The following is an 18,462-nucleotide window of genomic DNA, read 5'->3' as shown; positions in this document are numbered from 1 at the left end:
GGAACACAGTCACCCCCGAGGGGAGGTGATCAACAGGTGGAATTCTGTCACTTAATAACAGTAGTCACCAGCTAACTGAGTGCTTTCTGTTAGGTCAAACTATATGAAATTACTAATATTCATTTCTTATCCATAGAAACAGCCATTTCTTAGGGTTCAACCTAATATTACCAGGCACTGTGCTTGGTGACATCATGTGTATCTATATGATTTATGAAATAATGTATCCATGCAAATATACCTCACATGTAAGATTGTAATTCTTACATGTCACCCTCACAATGACCCTGTGAAGCAAGCCTTGTGGGTTTTTTTAAAATAATTTTTTATTTTTGTAGAGATGGTGTTTTGCCATATGGCTGGGCTGATCTCAAACTCCTGACCTCAAGTGATCTCCCGCCTCTGGCTCCTAAAGTGTGGGTATTACAAGCATGAGCCACCACACCTGGCCAAGCAAGCCTTGTTGTTCCCATTTTACAGATGAGGAAACTGAGGCTTAGAGAAATAAAGTGTTAGCCGTGTTTATATTGCCAGTCAGTAGTTGAGTCAGGATTTGAACTGAGGTCTCGTTGACCTCAAAGCCTATGCCCAAAACAATACTGCTGGTTCCAGAAACCTCCAGAGGTGAAAGGCTTCAGAGAGGCAGTACAGGGTAGAGGTTAGCCCTTTGCAGTCCAGATGTCCTGGGTTTGAATCCCAGCTCTGCCCCTTGCTAGCCACGTCACCTTGGGGAAGAGATTAACTAGCTTCTTTGTGCCTTAGTTTACTCATCATATATAGGAAGGAGCACCTCATAGGTTTTTTGTGAGGATTGAATGAACTGATGTTTGTAAAAATGCTTAGAACTATGCCTGGGGCGGTGGTCTTGGTATAAGCATGAGCTGTTAATCGTGACCGTCCTTGTCATTGGTGGTGCTATCCCTGTGCTTCACCAGGTGCACGGGCACCCCTGTGGCAGCAGCCCAGCTCTAACATTTTGCTTCCTGGAGGTATCGGTTACGTCTAGACTTTGTCCAGCACAACCCTGCCCTGGGAGGATGGGATGAGGGAACGTTCATCAACTCCCCGCATCTGTTCTCTACTCCAGAGGTTCTACGTGGCCTCCTCCCGGCAGCTGAAGCGCCTCGAGTCCGTCAGCCGCTCCCCAGTCTATTCCCATTTCAACGAGACCTTGCTGGGGGTCAGCGTCATTCGAGCCTTCGAGGAGCAGGAGCGCTTCATTCACCAGAGTGACCTGAAGGTGGACGAGAACCAGAAGGCCTATTACCCTAGCATCGTGGCCAACAGGTGGGCATGGTGGGCCCACAGGAGGAGGTGGAGGAGGCCGCCTTAGCACCTTGTGCCATTGCCTCGATCTCTTCCTCGTATCTTCAGCTGGGTACAAAGCCAAACCTGGGCCTTTGCAGAAAGGATGGAGAGAGGCTTGATGAGCGTGGAGGACAGATGAATCATTAAGGGCAGACAGCAGCACTGTAGACAGGTAGTGCCCGGGGCATTTAAGTGCAGGGACACAGTTGTTCTGGAGTCAGAAAGCCCTGCAGGTGTTTCCCATTAACTGTCGTCCTAGTGAGGCAAGACTTTCAGTGACAGACTTTGCTATTGAGTATCTTCATGCTGCTGTTCCTGTCTGGGGGTGATCATGCACCCCTGGGTGAAGTGTGTCAGAAGCAATTTACTAATACTAAACTGAACCATATGAGATTGTCATCTTGTGGGCCAGATGTCATGGCTAAGGCCTATAATCTCAGTACTTTGGGAGGCTGAGGCAGGAGGATACCTTGAGGCCAGGGATTCCAGGCCAGCCTGGGCAACTATAGCAAGACCCCCATCTCTCTTAAAAAAAAAAAAAGTAGCCTGTCATGGTGGTGTGTGCCTGTAGTCCTAGCTTCTCGAGACGCTGAGGCTGGAGGATTGTTTGAGCCCAGGAGTTCAAAGTTGCATTGAGCTATGATTGCACCACTGCACTCCAGCCTGGGCGACAGAATGAGATCCTGTCTCTGGAAAAACAAAAAAAGGAGATGGGGTGGGAGATTTGACACCTTGTGGATCACAGATAATAGCATCAATCCAAAAGAGGCAGAAGTTTGCTAATTGTTTGCTGAATTTAGAGAAATGTCTGACTTACCCCTAAAATAGCATCTCTCTTACCCATTTGCATCCTGATAGACTTTTCTGAAAAAGTGACAACACCCCAGAGGTGTCCCATAACCATGAGCCCATCTTACACACTCTAATCCCAAGTGTAAACCTGGGTGGGCCAACCCTGAATGACGAGGGACCTTGACTTCCCTTGCAGAATTTTTAGGGAGTTTGTCACAATCTGGCTGTGTCTGCCGGAGTAGTAAGGATCAATCACATGGTTCATAAGGGCTGCAATGGAGAAAAGATCAACACCCCATCTTCCTAGAATGCTTTATATTAGAACATTAAAGTAATAGTTATAGTGCTATATGATATCATACAAAGCCTAGCTTTAAACAAATAAGGTGGCCAGGCACGGTGGCTCACGTCTGTAATCCCAGCACTTTGGGAGGCCAAGGTGGGTGGATCACCTGAAGTCAGGAGTTCGACACGAGCCTGGTCAACATGGTAAAACTCCATCTATATTAAAAATACAAAAAAAAAAAATTAGCTGGGCATGGTGGTGGGTGCCCAACTACTTGGGAGGCTGAGGCAGAAGAATCACTTGAACCCAGGAGGCAGAGGTTTCAGTGAGCCCAGTCTGCGCCATTGCACTCCAGCCTGGGCAACAAGAGCAAAACTCCATCTCAAAAAATCATAGAATAGCACAGGAGAGAAGAGAAGAATAAAATAAAAAGTAAAATAAAGTAGGTCTGATGCTACGTGATACCATACGAAATCTAGCTTTAAACAAATAAGTTGACCGGGCACAGTGTTCACACCTGTAATCCCAGCACTTTGGGTGGCCAAGGCAGGAGGGTCGCTTGAGACCAAGAGTTCGAGACCAGCCTGGGCACTGTAGGGAGACCCTGTCGCTGAAAAAAAAAGAAAAAAATAAACAACAACAACAAAAATTAGCCAGGTGTGGTGGCGTGGGCCTGTAGTCCCAGCTACTCAGGCTGAGGCAGGGAGATCACTTGAACCTGGAAGGTTGAGGCTGCAATGAGCTGTGGTCATGTCATCCACACTCCAGCCTGGATGACAGAGCAAGACCCCATCTCAAAAAAACAAAACGACAGAAAACAAGATTTCCATTTCTATTTTAAAGGATAAAATAGTGTATTTTCACATTTTGAAATGAAGAAGAGTCTGGGTTTGGGAGCGTTACAGTGATGTTTACTCGTGCTCGTTACCCTCTGCCCTCTCAGATCTGTCTCGTAGCAAGAGACTGTTATTTTCTACTTGTGCTTAGCCAAAAGGCTGAGAAATAATGATGGTTATTTTTAAATCACTGGTGTCTCTTATAGTTGATGTCTTCTTAGTATTTAGGAATTTCCAGGATGTCTTTTTTGTTGTTGTTAATGCATTATATATGTGTGTGTGTATGTATATACACACACATGTATATATGTGTGTGTATATATATGTGTGTATATATACACATACACACACACACAGAGAGAGAGAGAGAGAGAGAGAGAGAGATGATTACAGGCGTTAGCCACTGCGCCCGGCCTATATGTATATATTTTAAAGACTTTAATGAGAAAAAAGTTGGTTTTTAAAAAGGCAAGCTTCAGATTCCAGGGAAGATTGCCTCTGGAGAGCTGTGTTTTAATCCATGGGTTTGCCAGATTCATGAGGATTTACTGGCATCGTGCCCTTTCGGCCCTCCCTCCTCTGCGCCCATTATGCATGTTTTGAAAAAGCAGTGCCAGAAAAGACTCTCTGGAACTATTGCGGAGTTACTTGAGTTAGCAAAGAATCCCCTTCTGCCCCCAAGAGCTGTAAGCCAAGTCGGTGTAAAGCTGACTCCACGCCTGTTTGTCTGCCTGTGTGTCTTGGCGCAGGTGGCTGGCCGTGCGGTTGGAGTGTGTGGGCAACTGCATCGTTCTGTTTGCTGCCCTGTTCGCGGTGATCTCCAGGCACAGCCTTAGTGCGGGCTTGGTGGGCCTCTCAGTGTCTTACTCATTGCAGGTAAGAAGGGATGCTCGTGACTGGATTATTAAAGTCTGTTAATGGGGGAGCCAGTTGTCCTTTTCTTTGGATTCCAACTCCAACAGCAACGGGGGAGAGGAACGTGGGAGGCATGGAGTTTCAGGAGTGGGTACAGCGCCTGGTGACCAACTACAGCAGGAGAGGGATTTGACATGAGTCCAATATTTCCGCGTCAGTCACCAAGATTCCTTGGTGGCCCAAGAGGATACTTCCAGCTACGAGGGGAATGCTTTTAAAACTATGAATTTCCCTCTAAGAACTGCTTTAGCTGCATCTCACGAATGGTGATACATTGTGTTTTCATATTGTCACCTGGTTAAAAATATTTTCCAGTTTCTTATTACTTTTGTGACCCATGAGTTATTTTGGAAACGTGGTATGTGCTTAGGAGATAGCAAGGTGGCAGGCCTGGGTGATGGCTATAGCTGGGTTTGTTCATTTCTGTACCTTTCTTACCTGTTTCATAATTCATTACTTTTTTTTTTTTTTTTGGAGACAGAGTCTCACTCTGTTGCCCAGGCTGGAATGCTGTGGCGTGATCTTGGCTCACTGCAACCTCTGCCTCCTGGGTTCAAGTGATTCTCCTGCCTCAGCCCCCCAAATAGCTGGGGTTACAGGCGTGCATCACCACAGCTGGCTAATTTTTGTATTTTTAGTAGCAACTGATGGGGTTTCGCCATGTTGGCCAGGCTGGTCTCAAACCCCTGACCTCAGGTGATCTGCCTGTCTTGGCCTCCCATAATTCATACTTGTTGAAAATAATTTGTTTCCTGTTATCTCAGTGGAAAAAGAAAAGAAAGAAAAATATGCCTGCTCATTCTAGAAATGCCACGTGACTCTTCCACTTGCAGGTCACCACGTACTTGAACTGGCTGGTTCGGATGTCATCTGAGATGGAAACCAACATCGTGGCCGTGGAGAGACTCAAGGAGTATTCAGAGACTGAGAAGGAGGTAGGCAAGGGCCCCTGGCCGGACCTGTAGGTCTTTGGTGTAGCTTTACCCCGAGGACATCTCTGAGCCCTATCCTGTGCACCTCTGCCTCTGAGCAGGAGAGTGAACTGGATACCCTACCAGGTAGAAGTGCGTCTTACGCTTGTCCAGTCTTTTTGCAGCACTTACTTAGAGCTCAGTTTTAGGGTGAAAATAATTTACCGGCTTTCCCCAGGATTTGGGGTATCCATATACGAGACTGTGGGATGCTGTCAGCGTGTTCAGAAGGTATTCACATTGTGAAGAAGGTCCCCCTCTAGTTCTCTTTCATAAGTTTGAACAGTATCACAGAGAAAGTCTTGGTCTGGTGCTAGCAGGTCTTTAACACCTTAGCAGTTGAGATGATCTCCCTTCAACAGACAGCTAAACAGCAGCCTTCACACTTAGAGCCTCAACAGGATGGTCTCTGTCTATCAAAAATAACCTTCTGTTGTTTGTTATATATTTGGTTTTTTTGTATGTGAGATGGAGTCTCACTGTTGCCCAGGCTGGAGTGCAGAGGTGTGATCTCGGCTCACTGCAACCTCCACCTCCCGGGTTCAAGTAATTCTCCCACCTCAGCCTCCAGAATAGCTGGGATTACAGGTGCCTGCCATCATGCCTGGCTGATTTTTGTATTTTTAGTAGAGATGGGGGTTTCACTAAGTTGGCCAGGCTGGTCTCGAACTCTTGACCTCAGGTGATCCGCCTTCCTCAGCCTCCCAAAGTGCTGGGATTACAGGCTTGAGCCACTGCACCCGCCCTATTATGTATTTGTATGGGGGACTCCTGTTACGGAAAATACTACTACTTTTCCATTTGTGATTGTAATAAATATTCCTCTTAAGTTGAGAAATGAAGCCCAAGTGACTTGATTAAGCATATTAAAACAACAAGAGAATGAGTCCATGCATACTACACAAGTGATGTAGCCAGGAACTGACCAAAGTTTGGGAAACCCTGCAGTTGTTTAACCCCAGCCCTCTTTTGATAGATGGAGAAACAGGGAACCTGGGGAGGCACGATGGCGGATCCAAGGTCCCACATGGCTTGGTAGAACAGCCGGGACTAGCACCTGTGCCTCCAGTCTTTGATGTCGCGTTGCCCTTAATAACTGCCTTCTTAGGCCCTGAACACCAGCACGAGTAGGAACAGCAGTGATAATCACAGTAATGCCTGGCGACACCCCCACCCCCCCCAGTAATGATAACAGGGACACACGTAGTGCCTTGTAGAATGTCAGACCCAGACCTAAACGTTTAACACAGAGTAATATGCTCAATTTACCCTGCCCTATGATTGATTTCTGAGACACAGTCTCACTCTTGCCCGGGCTGGAGTGTAGCGTGATCTCACTCGTTGCCGCCCAGGCTCAAGTGATTCTCCTACCTCTGCCTCCTGAGTGTCTGGTACCACAGGTGCACGCCATCACGCCCGCTGATTTTTGTATTTTTAGTAGAGATGGGGTTTGGCCGTGTTGCCCAGACTGGTCTCGATCTCCTGAGCTCGAGTGATCTTCCTGCCTTGGCCTCCCAAAGTGCTGGGGTTACAAGCGAGAGCCACCGTGCTTGGCCCAGCCCTATGATTTAGGTGTTATTATCACCCCAGTTTTACAAGTGAGGAAACTGAGACAAAAAGGTGAAGTTATTTGCCCAAGATCACATAGCTGGTAAATGGTAGACCTAGGTATTGAGCCTGTACCTTCTCGGAGACACTGTCCAGTGCCATGGGGGTCATGCTACACAGCCTCCTGAGGAGATGCCCCTTGGGAGTGAGACGAAGGCCTCCGCAAGGTCTGTCCTCCTGAGAAATTCACAGAGGTGACCTCAACCCACTCCTTTAACATTCTAACTGGGTGAACCGGTCCGTGTCACGGGTGAGCATTGTAAGAATGGCATGAGTGCCCCCGTGAGGAACCAAGGGTGCATTACACCAGCAGCTTCCAACTTGACACTAAAATTTATTTAATTCATTTATAGGGCATTTCATTAGGTTGGATTTGGCTTGTTTTTTGTTTTTTTGGATGGAATTTTGCTTTTTTTGCCCAGGCTGGAATGCAGTGGCATGATCTCGGCTCACTGCAACCTCCACCTCCTGGGTTCAAGTGATTCTCCTGCCTCAGCCTCCCAAGTAGCTGGGATTACAAGCACCTGCCATCCTGCCCAGCTAACTTATTTCATTAGTTTTTATAATAGCCTCATTGACATGTGAATTTCACATGCCACGCAATTCACCTAGTTAAAGCATGCAGTTTGATTGAATTCAGTTTTGTTTTTTTGTTTGTTTGATACTGAGTCTGGCTGCAGGCTGGAGTGCAGTGGCATGATCTGAGCTCACTGCAACCTCCACCTCCTGGGTTCAAGCGATTCTCAGCCTCCTGAGTAGCTGGGATTACAGGCAATTTTTGTATTTTTAGTAGAGACAGGATTTCACCCTGTTGGCCCGGCTGGTGTCGGACTCCTGACCTCGTGATCCACCTGCCTCAGCCTTCCAAAGTGCTGGGATCACAGGTGTCAGCCACTACGCCCGGCCTGAGTTCAGTTTTCAAAAGCATTTTACTTTTGACTGACTTTTATATTTTTAGAAGGAGTGTGTTTGACAAACCCAAGAGAAAGTAATCGTCCTCATTAGTCCTACCACTATTCTGTATTTACATGTATTTTTATATACAGATAGAAAGTTCCACATACTTCTCTCCATTCCCCTCACTGTGTTGTTATAGCATCTCCCCTTCAATTATATACATAAATTATAAAATAGAGATATGCTTGTTATTTTAAAAAAGAAAATATCAATACAGGGCTGGACACAGTGGCCCACACTTGTAATCCCAGCACTTTGAGAGGCCAATGTGGGTTGGTCACTTGAAGCCAGGAGTTCGAGACCAGCCTGGCCAACATGGTAAATCCCGTCTCTACTAAAAATACAAAAATTAGCCGGGCATGGTGGTGGGTGCCTGTAATTCCAGCCACTTGGGAGGCTGAGGTGGGAGGATCGCTGGAACCCAGGAGGTGGAGGTTGCAGGGAGCTGAGGTCATATCACTGCACTCCAGCCTGGGTGACAGAGCAAGACTCTATCTCAAAAAAAAAAAAAAAAAAAAACCAAAAAAATAAGTTTATGGCAGAGAATGAAAGTTGGTTCCTGTTGCCAGGCACGGTGGCTCATGCCTGTAATCCTAGCACTTTGGAAGACCAAGGCGGGCAGATCACAAGGTCAGGAGTTTGAGACCAGCCTGGCCAAAATGGTGAAACCCTGTCTCTACTAAAAATAAATAAATTATCTGGGTGTGGTGGCACATGCCTGTAATCCCAGCTACCCAGCAGGCTGAGGCAGGAGAATTGATTGAACTGGGACCCGGGAGGCGGAGGTTGCAGTGAGCTGAGATCACGACATTGGACTCCAGCCAGGGCAACAAGAGCAAAACTCTGTCTTAAAAAAAAAAAAAGAAAGTTTGTTCCTGTTTGCCCGGTTCCTCTCCTTCCCAGAGAAAGGCTCCATTAGCATTCAGGTGCATTTCCCCCAGAACTTTCCTGTGTGGATTCCCACATACCCCCACGTGTTTGTTTGTTTCTTTTTCTTTTAACATAAGTGAGATCTACCTGTTATCCTGTGACACCTTTTCTTTAACCATGAGGCCCCTTTGCATCCGCGTATAATAATAGTCACTGCCTCTAAGGGCTGCTGTGAGGCTCAGATGAGATCATGGGTCTCAAGTGCTGAGCAGAGTAACTTGCATTAGGTGCATTGAAAGCGCTCAGTAACACTTACTTGTTGGCCGCGCACAGTAGCTCAGGCCTGTAATCCTAGCACTTTGGCTCACTGCAACCTCTGCCTCCCAGGTTCTAGTTATCCTCCTGCCTCAGCCTCCCAAGTAGCTGAGATTACAGGCTCCCAACCATCAGGCTCAGCTAATTTGTGTATTTTTAGTAGAGCCAGGGTTTCACCGTGTTGGTCAGGCTGGTCTCAAACCCCTGACCTCAAGTGATCTGCCCGCCTCGGCCTCCCTAAGTGCTGGGATTACAGGTGTGAGCCACCGCGCCTGGCAACGCTGTTATTTTATGGCACACCCACAAAAGGGCTGCGTGTCTTGCCTAAAAGGTACCCGGCGTTTTCTTGTTATGTGCTGTCTGCTGTGCCCCAAGCTTGGCCATATGCTCTGCAGCCTGGTTCAGCACCTGTGTGTGCCCTAGAGGAACGTGCACACCCCGGGGCTAAAACCACCGAACCTGGCCCAGGCCACATCCCGCTGTGGGCCTCAGTAAATGCTGAACTGAACTACTTTTCGGAATGAGGGTGGTATGTCCCTGGGCAAGTCACCGCCCCTCTCTGTGCCTCAGTCTTCTTGTGTGTAAACTGGGGATAGTAAAAGGATCCCCCACATGGGATTGCTGTGAGGACTGGATGAGGCACTGATACAGCTGCTGCTTTTATCCTTGTCTTCCTGCCGGGGTGGGCAGCCAGGATAGCTCACTGTTATTCTCATGCCTGTCCGGAGAAGACCACTCATTTTATTGACTCCGTTTGTTTATAAATATTTATTTTAAAAAAATTTTATCAAAAAATAAGTTTTTTTGGCATCTAAAAACAAAATTTACCCAACATATGTCAATATTTATGTTATTGTGTTCTTGTTTCTTTTTTTTTTTTGAGACGGAGTCCTGCTCTGTCGCCCGGGCTGGAGTGCAGTGGCCGGATCTCAGCTCACTGCAAGCTCCGCCTCCCAGGTTCACGCCATTCTCCTGCCTCAGCCTCCCGAGTAGCTGGGACTACAGGCGCCCAACACCACACCCGGCTATTTTTTTGTATTTTTAGTAGAGACGGGGTTTCACCGTGTTAGCCAGGACGGTCTCGATCTCCTGACCTTGTGATCCGCCCGCCTCGGCCTCCCTCGTGTTTCTTTTTTACTCACTGCGGTGTGAGGAGCAAATCACAAACATTTACTTTAGAGAAACAGAGACCACAGTGTAGATTTTACAAAATCACTTATTAAAATCTCTGTATTGTGCTCCTCAAATACCTAGAGCCAGCCTGTGCGTAAAATGTCACACTGCTGTCTAAACCTTAAAATTCTGCATCAGCCTAAAGATACGGATAAGATATACCTCCACTTGCTCTTTTGAAATATATCTATTACCTTATCCAACCTAATGATAGCTATCTAAAAAATTCTTTCTTCCATAGGAAGCCTCTGACAAGCTGTTATCCATTTCCTTGACGTTAAAAGAATCTGGGGGCAACATTTCTATTTTATCAGAAAAATTCTTATGAAGTTTACCTATCATGTTCACATTAAAGAACGTTGTCTGTAACCGGGCGCGGTGGCTCACGCCTGTAATCCCAGCACTTTGGGAGGTCGAGGTGGGCAGATCACCTGAGGTCAGGAGTTAGAGACCATCCTGGTCAACATGGTGAAACCCTGTCTCTACCAAATACACATAAATTAGCTGGGTGTGGTGGCGGGTGCCTGTAATCCCAGCTACTCAGGAGACTGAAGCAGGAGAATCATTTTAACCTGGGAGGCAGAGGTTGCAATGAGCTGAGATCATGCCACTGCACTCCAGCCTGGGAGACAGAATGAGACGCCATCTCAAAAAAAAAGCAATGTCTGTAGAAGTCAGTTATTCAATTATTTTAAGAGAAAGGTGAACATGAACATCAGGTTAATTCTGGCAGACAAAAATGGACTACTGTGGTCCAGTCAGCAATTATGTATCACAGAGAGCTGCCGGCATTACAGAAGGTGTCTCTGTCCTACTGAGTGATGATTATGTCCCCTCAGTTTCTGTGCCTTCTACCACTGGTTCACTTTCTATGTCAGCAGCTATGTCACTCTTCTTGTTTATGTTCATATTTATTGAACACCTACTATGTACTCTGAGCCCTGGGATACAGCAGTGAACAATTAGAGCCTGTCCTCATGGAGTGGATGGTGCAGTGGGCGTGGGAGACAGTGTATACACTCAAGCGTACGAGCCCCGAGAGGGCTGGGGACAGGCAGTGCCCTGAAGAAGAAGGCAGCGTGGGAGGGGACAGAGGGACACAGGGCTGGAAGGGCGCTCTGCATCGACCAGAGATCCACAGGATGCAAGGGGGTCTTTTGGGGAAGAACGTTTCAGGAAGGGCAACCCCCAAGTGCTGAGGCCTGGGAGGCCACCTTTGGCAGCAGCATGAGTAAGGGGGTGGGGGGTCGGGGGAGTCACGGCTTTCCAGGATGGACTGGGAATTCCTTACTCTCTCCCTCTGCTGCTATCGAAGGCGCCTTGGCAAATCCAGGAGACAGCTCCGCCCAGCAACTGGCCCCAGGTGGGCCGAGTGGAATTCCGGAACTACTGCCTGCGGTACCGAGAGGACCTGGACTTCGTTCTCAGGCACATCAATGTCACCATCAATGGGGGAGAAAAGGTGGGTACACATGGCCCCATTCCTCTACCCATCCCCAGTCGGGCACAGGGTGCCACCAGGCTGATGAATCAAGCTGTGGCGTCTCCGCAGTCACTTACAGCTCCACACCTCCACTTGAATGGATTTTCAGGGGATGGGAGTGGAGCATGGCAGTAAAAGCTGTTGAGAGCGCATCCAACTTGTAGAAGTGAAGGCTTTTAGGCGAACTGACAGTCCAAAGACCAAATGAGCCCCACAGATATGTTTTGGAAGATTTTTTTTTTTTTGAGACAGAGTCTCACTCTGTTGCCCAGGCTAGAGTGCAGTGGTGTCATCTCAGCCCACTGCAACCACAGCCTCCCAAGTCGGGGGACTGCGAGTGGTTGGGATTACAGGTGTGTGCCACTACACCTGGCTAGTTTTGTATTTTTTTGTAGAGATGGGGGTCTTACTATGTTGCCCAGGCTGGTCTGGAACTCTTTAGCTCAACTGATCTGCCTGCCTCAGCTTCCCAAAGTGCTGGGATTACAGGAATCAGCCACCATTCCTGGCCCCGGAAGAATTTTGTTTGTTTGTTTGTTTGTTTGTTTTTTGAGGTAGAGTCTTACTCTGTTGCCCAGGCCAGAGTGCAGGGGCCCAATCTTAGCTCACTGCAACTTCTGCCTCCCCGGGTTCAAGTGATTCTCTTGCCTCAGCCTCCCGAGTAGCTGGGATTACAGGCGTGGTGGCTGATTTTTGTATTATTAGTAGAGATGGGGTTTTGCCATGTTGGCCAGGCTGGTCTTGAACTCCTGACCTCAAGTGATCCACCCGCCTCGGCCTCCCCAAGTGCTGGGATTTCAGGTGTGAACCACCACACCCAGCCTGGAAGAAATTTGAATAAGTTGCAAATACTAAAAAATCTGGAACACTTAATATAAAAATTTATTTTCTGCTTTTTTTGGAAGATCAGAACATCTGGCAACATTGGGCCTGGCTCTTTATAGACAGCCTGTGAGCCTCCTGGTTCACCCCAGTCCCTCCCTGTCCCATTCAGTGCCTACTTGGCCCCTCCAAGACATCAGAATCTGTGATCTCTAGAATAAGGGGTCACCATCCCTTCTAGGGAATGGCTTAAGGGAAGTGAGAACTCGTCAGAATTTTGGAACCTTCTCTTGGTTCTGAGCTTTTCTTGGAAGAGGTTCCTTGACCTGAGCGAGACCCTTAGGCTGTCCTCTGGAATCGTTCTGAGAATATTGCTGGCCATTTGCTGGGGAACAAGGCTGCTTTCACCTCTGAACATATGGACTTGTTGAATTGTTCTTACGTCCCTCCCACAAAGCTCAGAACATTCTGTTCCCAGCAGATAATTTCTGTCTGAGATACAGAGAAGAGCAGAGTGGGTGATGTTCTTGCTGTCTTTTTTTTTTTATTTTGTTTTGTTTTGAGACAGGGTCTCACTCTGTCATCCAGGCTGGAGTCCAGTGGTGCTATATCGGCTCACTGCAACCTCCGTCCCCAGGTTCAAGTGATTCTCCTGCCTCAGTCTCCTGAGTATCTGGGACTATAGGTGCCCGCCACCATGCCCAGCTAATTTTTGTAGTTTTAGTAGAGATGGAGTTTCACCATGTTGGCCAGGCTAATCTCAAACTCCTGACCTTCTGTGATCCACCCGCATTGGCCTCCCAAAGTGCTGGGACTATAGGCACGAGCCACCACGCCCCAGTCCTTATTGAGTCTTTATGACTTTGCTCACGTCATGAGAATTTTTGCACGCATGCTGCTCTGTGACACCCCTGTAGGAGGGTAGAGGAAGCCCACCTCTCCGGAGCCCAACAGGAAGGGGAGAATTGGAGATCAGGAGCGTCAGTCATTGACCGTTAGCTGGAGAACCTAGTTCCTTCAAGAGAGGATGCGCAGAGACCAGGTCATAGCAAAGGGCCAGAAGGTCTGCCTGAATCTTTCAGATATTTCAACAGCTCATGATGGGAAACTCACCATCAGAGGTGTGAAAAACAGCGTGGGGAAATGAGGAAATGCCTGATTATTACTTAAGAGTTACTTGAGTTGAAACAAATAGGGCTTTGTTGGAAATTCCTTCTGCCTCTTCTGTATCTCTTTTGAGGTCTCTAGTAACTTATAAAAAGCTGAGTAATTCCTTTCAGGAGCCTGGCAAAGGGAAGAGAGAGTCCTTCTTGACCTTCGACTGAAACACTTAAAGGAGTGTCTCTGGGCAGCAGGCGAGGGAGAGGGCTGTGGAGTTGGGTCGACCAGATGACTGATGCCTGAGGTGGGGCCGAGATGAGGGCACTGTGGGGCAGGGACCAGTCCGGATGCCAGCATTCCCACCACACCCGCACCCTTCCGTCCTGCAGGTCGGCATTGTGGGACGGACGGGAGCTGGGAAGTCATCCCTGACGCTGGGCTTATTTCGGATCAACGAGTCTGCCGAAGGAGAGATCGTCATCGATGGCATCAACATCGCCAGGATCGGCCTGCACGAGCTCCGCTTCAAGATCACCATCATCCCCCAGGTGGGGTCTGGGTGCGGCCCAGGCGGCGAGCCAGGGCTGGCAAGCCCTGTGATTGCACTAACAGTGAAGTGTGTATATTTTGGGGGCAAACATACATTTGGCCCTACTTTGTTGTTTTCTCGTTTTGTTTTGTGTTTTCTGAAACAGGATCTCGCTCTGTTGCCCAGGCTGGAGTGCACTGGCGCAATCTCAGCTCACGGCACCCTCCGTCTCTGAGGCTCAAGCAATTCTCCCATCCCAGCCTCCTGAGTAGCTAGGACTATAGGCACACGCCACCACGCCCAGCTACATTTTTTTTGTATTTTTTGTGGAGATGTGGTTTCATCATGTTGCCCAGGCTGCTCTTGAATTCCTGGGCTCCAGTGATTCACCCACCTTGGCCTCTGAAAGTGCTGGGATTACAGGCGTGAGCCACCGTGCCTGGCCTTCGTTGTTTTTATTGAAGTTAGGCTGTGCTGCTGCTTCCCTGAATTTCATGTTAGCATACGATTAACAATGTGGGAATTAACTATCAGCCCCAACTTCCCGTCCCCGCAAGGGGTAGTTTTGGAGCATCTAGAAAAATCCAAAAAGACACGATCTTCTCTCTCTGCTGCCAGAGTCAGACTGAGACTCTCTAACCCTTCCACGAGCTAGACAAGAAATAAGACTTTTTAATTTTAGATTCACGGGGTGCACCTGCAGGCTTGTTACATGGGTGTATTGTGTGATGCTGACGCTTGGGCTTCTATGGATCTCATCACCCAAATATTGAATAAAGTACTCGAGAGATAGTTTCTCAACCATTACCCTCCTCCATCTGTCCCTGCTTTTGGAGGTTCTGGTGTCTATCATTTCCATCTTCACATCCATGAGTACCCAGAGTTTAGCTCCTACTTACAAGTGAGAACATGCAGTATTTGGTGAGAAATAAGGATTTTCCTTCTTCTTCTTCTTCTTCTTCTTCTTTTTTTTTAATTGAGACGGAGTCTCACTGTGTCACCCAGTTCTGTGGCATGATCTCAGCTTACTGCAACCTCCACCTCCTAGGTTCAAGCGATTCTCCTGCCTCAGCCTGCCAAGTAGCTGGGATTACAGGTGTGCACCACCACGCCTGGCTAGTTTTTGCATTTTTGGTAGAGACAGGGTTTTACCGTGTTACCTAGGCTGGTCTCAATCTCCTGGCCTCAAGTGATCTGCCTGCCTCGGCCTCCCATAGTGCTGGGATGAGCCAACATGCCTGGCTGAAATAATGATTTTCTAGACCAATCCCAGCAGGTGGATTTCTTGATATGTTGCCTTTTAGTGTAATCTTCCCTAATGTTTCTTACAAGATTCTCTTTTAGAGTTGGAGGATGGGAGAATCCATGGGACTTTATGTTAGGAATCACCTGTGCTGTATCTCATTTTGGGAGGTTCTCAACCCACTTGCATATTGAAGGCTCTAGGAAGTTGTATGGAAAGGAAATCTTTTATTCTGCCAAACTCAGATTTTCCAGACTTTTTAAATTTTTCCATCATTAAGGAATTTTGTTTTGTTTTGTTTTTGAGACAGAGTCTCGCTGTGTCACCCGGGCTGGAGTGCAGTGGCATGATCTTGGCTCACTGTAACCTCTGTCTCCCAAGTTCAAGTGATTCTCCTGCCTCAGCCTCCCGAGTAGCTGGGACTGCAGGTGTGCACCACCATGCCCAGCTCATTTTTGTATTTTTAGTAGAGACAGGGTTTCGCCCTGTTGGTCAGGCTGGTCTCGAACTCCTGACCTCAAGTGATCCGCTCGCCTCAGCCTCCCAAAGTGCTGGGATTACAGGTGTGAACCACTGTACCTGGCCTTTTTCTCCATTATTAGCATCTGCAGAAATAGTGATTCCAAGGAGCTCTGACACCCCACCTTCAGCAGTCCTGGCCGGAGGTCCTTAGGCCTCACCTCGTCTCCATGCATGTCAGCGTGACGTAGTCCACTCTCTTCTCTCTGAACAGGACCCTGTTTTGTTTTCGGGTTCCCTCCGCATGAACCTGGACCCGTTCAGCCAGTACTCGGACGAAGAAGTCTGGACGTCCCTGGAGCTGGCCCACCTGAAGGACTTCGTGTCAGCCCTTCCTGACAAGCTGGACCACGAGTGTGCAGAAGGCGGGGAGAACCTCAGGTAGGCGGGGGTGAACGGGGAGACACCAGATAAGGTGTCCTGGGTGCCACCTTGGTAGGGGTGTTTGAAGAGTCTGTCCAGGTCTGCGTCCGACCTGGATTTGAGTCCCAGCTGTGCCGCAGATAAACCATTTGTCCCTTCGCCTCTTGGAGCCTCAGTTTCTGTATCTGTAAAATGGGTCTTAATCCAGGCTCTTCGTACCGGGAGGTAGAATAACCAGGATGGCCAGTACATTTCCCTTTATACACACCAGCTCCATTCAGTTGAGAGTGGCTGTCAGTCGTTAAGCTCTGGAAAGGCTCCTGTACCAGCTGGTCACTGGCACTGCTCTGAGCCCGCAAGTCCCCATGCACTACCCCAGCTGTCTTGGTCCTTCTGCCGGGATCCTGGAGCTCTGTCCATGACCTGGCAACTAAAGCATGAATGCCTGGCACACCAGCAGAACCTCTGGGGTCCCGCTCTGGTGGTGTTAGAGCCTGCTTCTGCTTCTGTTACCCGTCTCCATGACAACCAACCATAAAGCCTCAGTCACGTCCAACCATAAAGTAGTGATCATTGCTGCCATACGAGGGCAGTCAGCCAGGTGACTCTGCTGATCTTGGCTGGGCTCACATGCATGTCTGGGGGTCAGCTGGCTGTTGGCTGATCTCAGGGTCAGCTGGCTGTTGGCCTCAGGTAGGGCAAGAAGGGTATACTCCATGCATCCCTCATTCCAGCAGACCAGTTTGGCATGTCATGGCCATGGCAGGGGCACAAGAGCGTGCAAGCACCCATGTGCATCTCACAGTATTCTTTTGGCTGATGTTATGTTTGCCAGTGTCCCATTGGCCAAAGCAAGGTACATGTCTGAGTCCAGAGCCGCCTGTCATGGCCCCACAGTTGGATAGGGATGCATGGATATTAGCCCTTTTTTTTTTTTTTTTTCTGAGACAGGGAGTCTCACTCTGTCACCCAGGCTGGAGTGCAGTGGCGCAACCTCCGCCCCAGGCTCAAGCAGTTGTCCTGCCTCTGCCTCCCAAGTAGCTGGGATGACAGGTGCCTGCCACCACACCCAGTTAATTTTTGCATTTTTAGTGAGATGGGGTATCACCACATTGGCCAGGCTGTCTCCAACTCCTGGTGTTAAGTGATCCGTCCACCCTAGCCTCCCAATGTGCTGGGATTATAGGTGTGAGCCACTGTGCCCGACTTTTTTTTTTTTTTTTTTTTTTTTTTTTTTTTTTTGCCTAGGCTGGAGTACAGTGGATTGATCTCAGCGTCTTACTCCTGGACTCAAACAATCCTGCCTCAGTCTCCCGAGTAACTGGGACTACAGGAGCATGCGACTACACCCAGCTTATTTGTTTATTTTTGTTTTTAGCAGAGATGGGGGTCTTGCTTTGTTGCCCAGGCTGGTCTCAAATTCCTGGCTTCAAGCTATCCTGCCATCTCGGCCTCCCAAAGTGCTGGGATTGTAGGTGTGAGCCACTGTTTTGAGAATGATTCTGAACCTTCATCTTGCTGAATAGGAGATGTGCTCTGATTGATTAGTGATGTCTGCTGTAGACACAGATGTTGGGAGCGGACGTGCTTTCCTGGTCGAGCAACATCGAGTGTCTCCTTTCACATCTCCCAGCCTGGGCCTAGGTTCAGAGTCAGGGGTGGTTTGATCTAACACTGTGTCCTGGTCTTTTTCTTTCGGTCAAGTGTTGGGCAGCGCCAGCTTGTGTGCCTGGCCCGGGCCCTGCTGAGGAAGACGAAGATCCTTGTGTTGGATGAGGCCACGGCAGCTGTGGACCTAGAAACGGACAACCTCATCCAGTCTACCATCCGGACACAGTTTGAGGGCTGTACCGTCCTCACCATCGCCCACCGGCTCAACACCATCATGGACTACACAAGGTGATGCCCCGGCACAGTGGCCTCTAGGCTTTGAGAGTTTGCCTTACTCACTGGCTCATTCATTCCTTCATTCATTCAACACTGTCCTTATCCCTAGTGACTGCCCCAGTGGGTGGATCCTCTCTTCATCCTGGATGGTACCAGGTATTTCTTTTTTTTTTTTTTTTTGAGACAGAATCTCACTCCATCTCCCAGGCTGGAGTACGGTGGCGCGATCTTGGCTCACTGCAACCTCCGTCTCTGGGGTTCAAGCAGTTCTCCTGCCTCAGCCTCTTGAATAGCTGGGACTACAGGCATGTGCCACCACGCCTGTCTGATTTTTGTATTTTTAGTAGTGTGACAGGGTTTCGCCATGTTGGCCAGGCTGGTCTTGAACTGCTGACCTCAGGTGATCTGCCTGCCTCAGCTTCCCAAAGTGCTGGGATTACAGGCATGAACCACATGGTACCAGGTATTTCTGACATCATCTAGT

At 48.5% G+C, this 18,462-nt stretch overlaps 1 protein-coding gene across 3 annotated transcripts in view; it reads left to right on the top strand.

The window, feature by feature from the left end:
* ABCC1 (ATP binding cassette subfamily C member 1 (ABCC1 blood group)) overlaps window positions 1-18,462 on the top strand; it is a 195,477-nt gene that overhangs the window by 173,006 nt on the left and 4,009 nt on the right. For all 3 annotated transcript variants that reach the window (XM_017871711.1, XM_017871712.1, XM_017871713.1), the window contains 7 exons: window positions 1,088-1,287; window positions 3,972-4,098; window positions 4,971-5,072; window positions 11,347-11,493; window positions 13,827-13,985; window positions 15,943-16,109; window positions 17,796-17,990. In XM_017871711.1, the coding sequence (XP_017727200.1) occupies window positions 1,088-1,287; window positions 3,972-4,098; window positions 4,971-5,072; window positions 11,347-11,493; window positions 13,827-13,985; window positions 15,943-16,109; window positions 17,796-17,990 (1,097 nt within the window). The remainder of the gene's footprint in view (window positions 1-1,087; window positions 1,288-3,971; window positions 4,099-4,970; window positions 5,073-11,346; window positions 11,494-13,826; window positions 13,986-15,942; window positions 16,110-17,795; window positions 17,991-18,462) is intronic.

This window comes from Rhinopithecus bieti, unplaced genomic scaffold, assembly GCF_001698545.2.
Source record: "Rhinopithecus bieti isolate Rb0 unplaced genomic scaffold, ASM169854v2 scaffold_6876, whole genome shotgun sequence".
NCBI classification, from domain to species: domain Eukaryota; kingdom Metazoa; phylum Chordata; class Mammalia; order Primates; family Cercopithecidae; genus Rhinopithecus; species Rhinopithecus bieti.
Note: the sequence above shows the minus strand (reverse complement) of the source record. Positions and strands in the feature narration are given on the sequence as shown.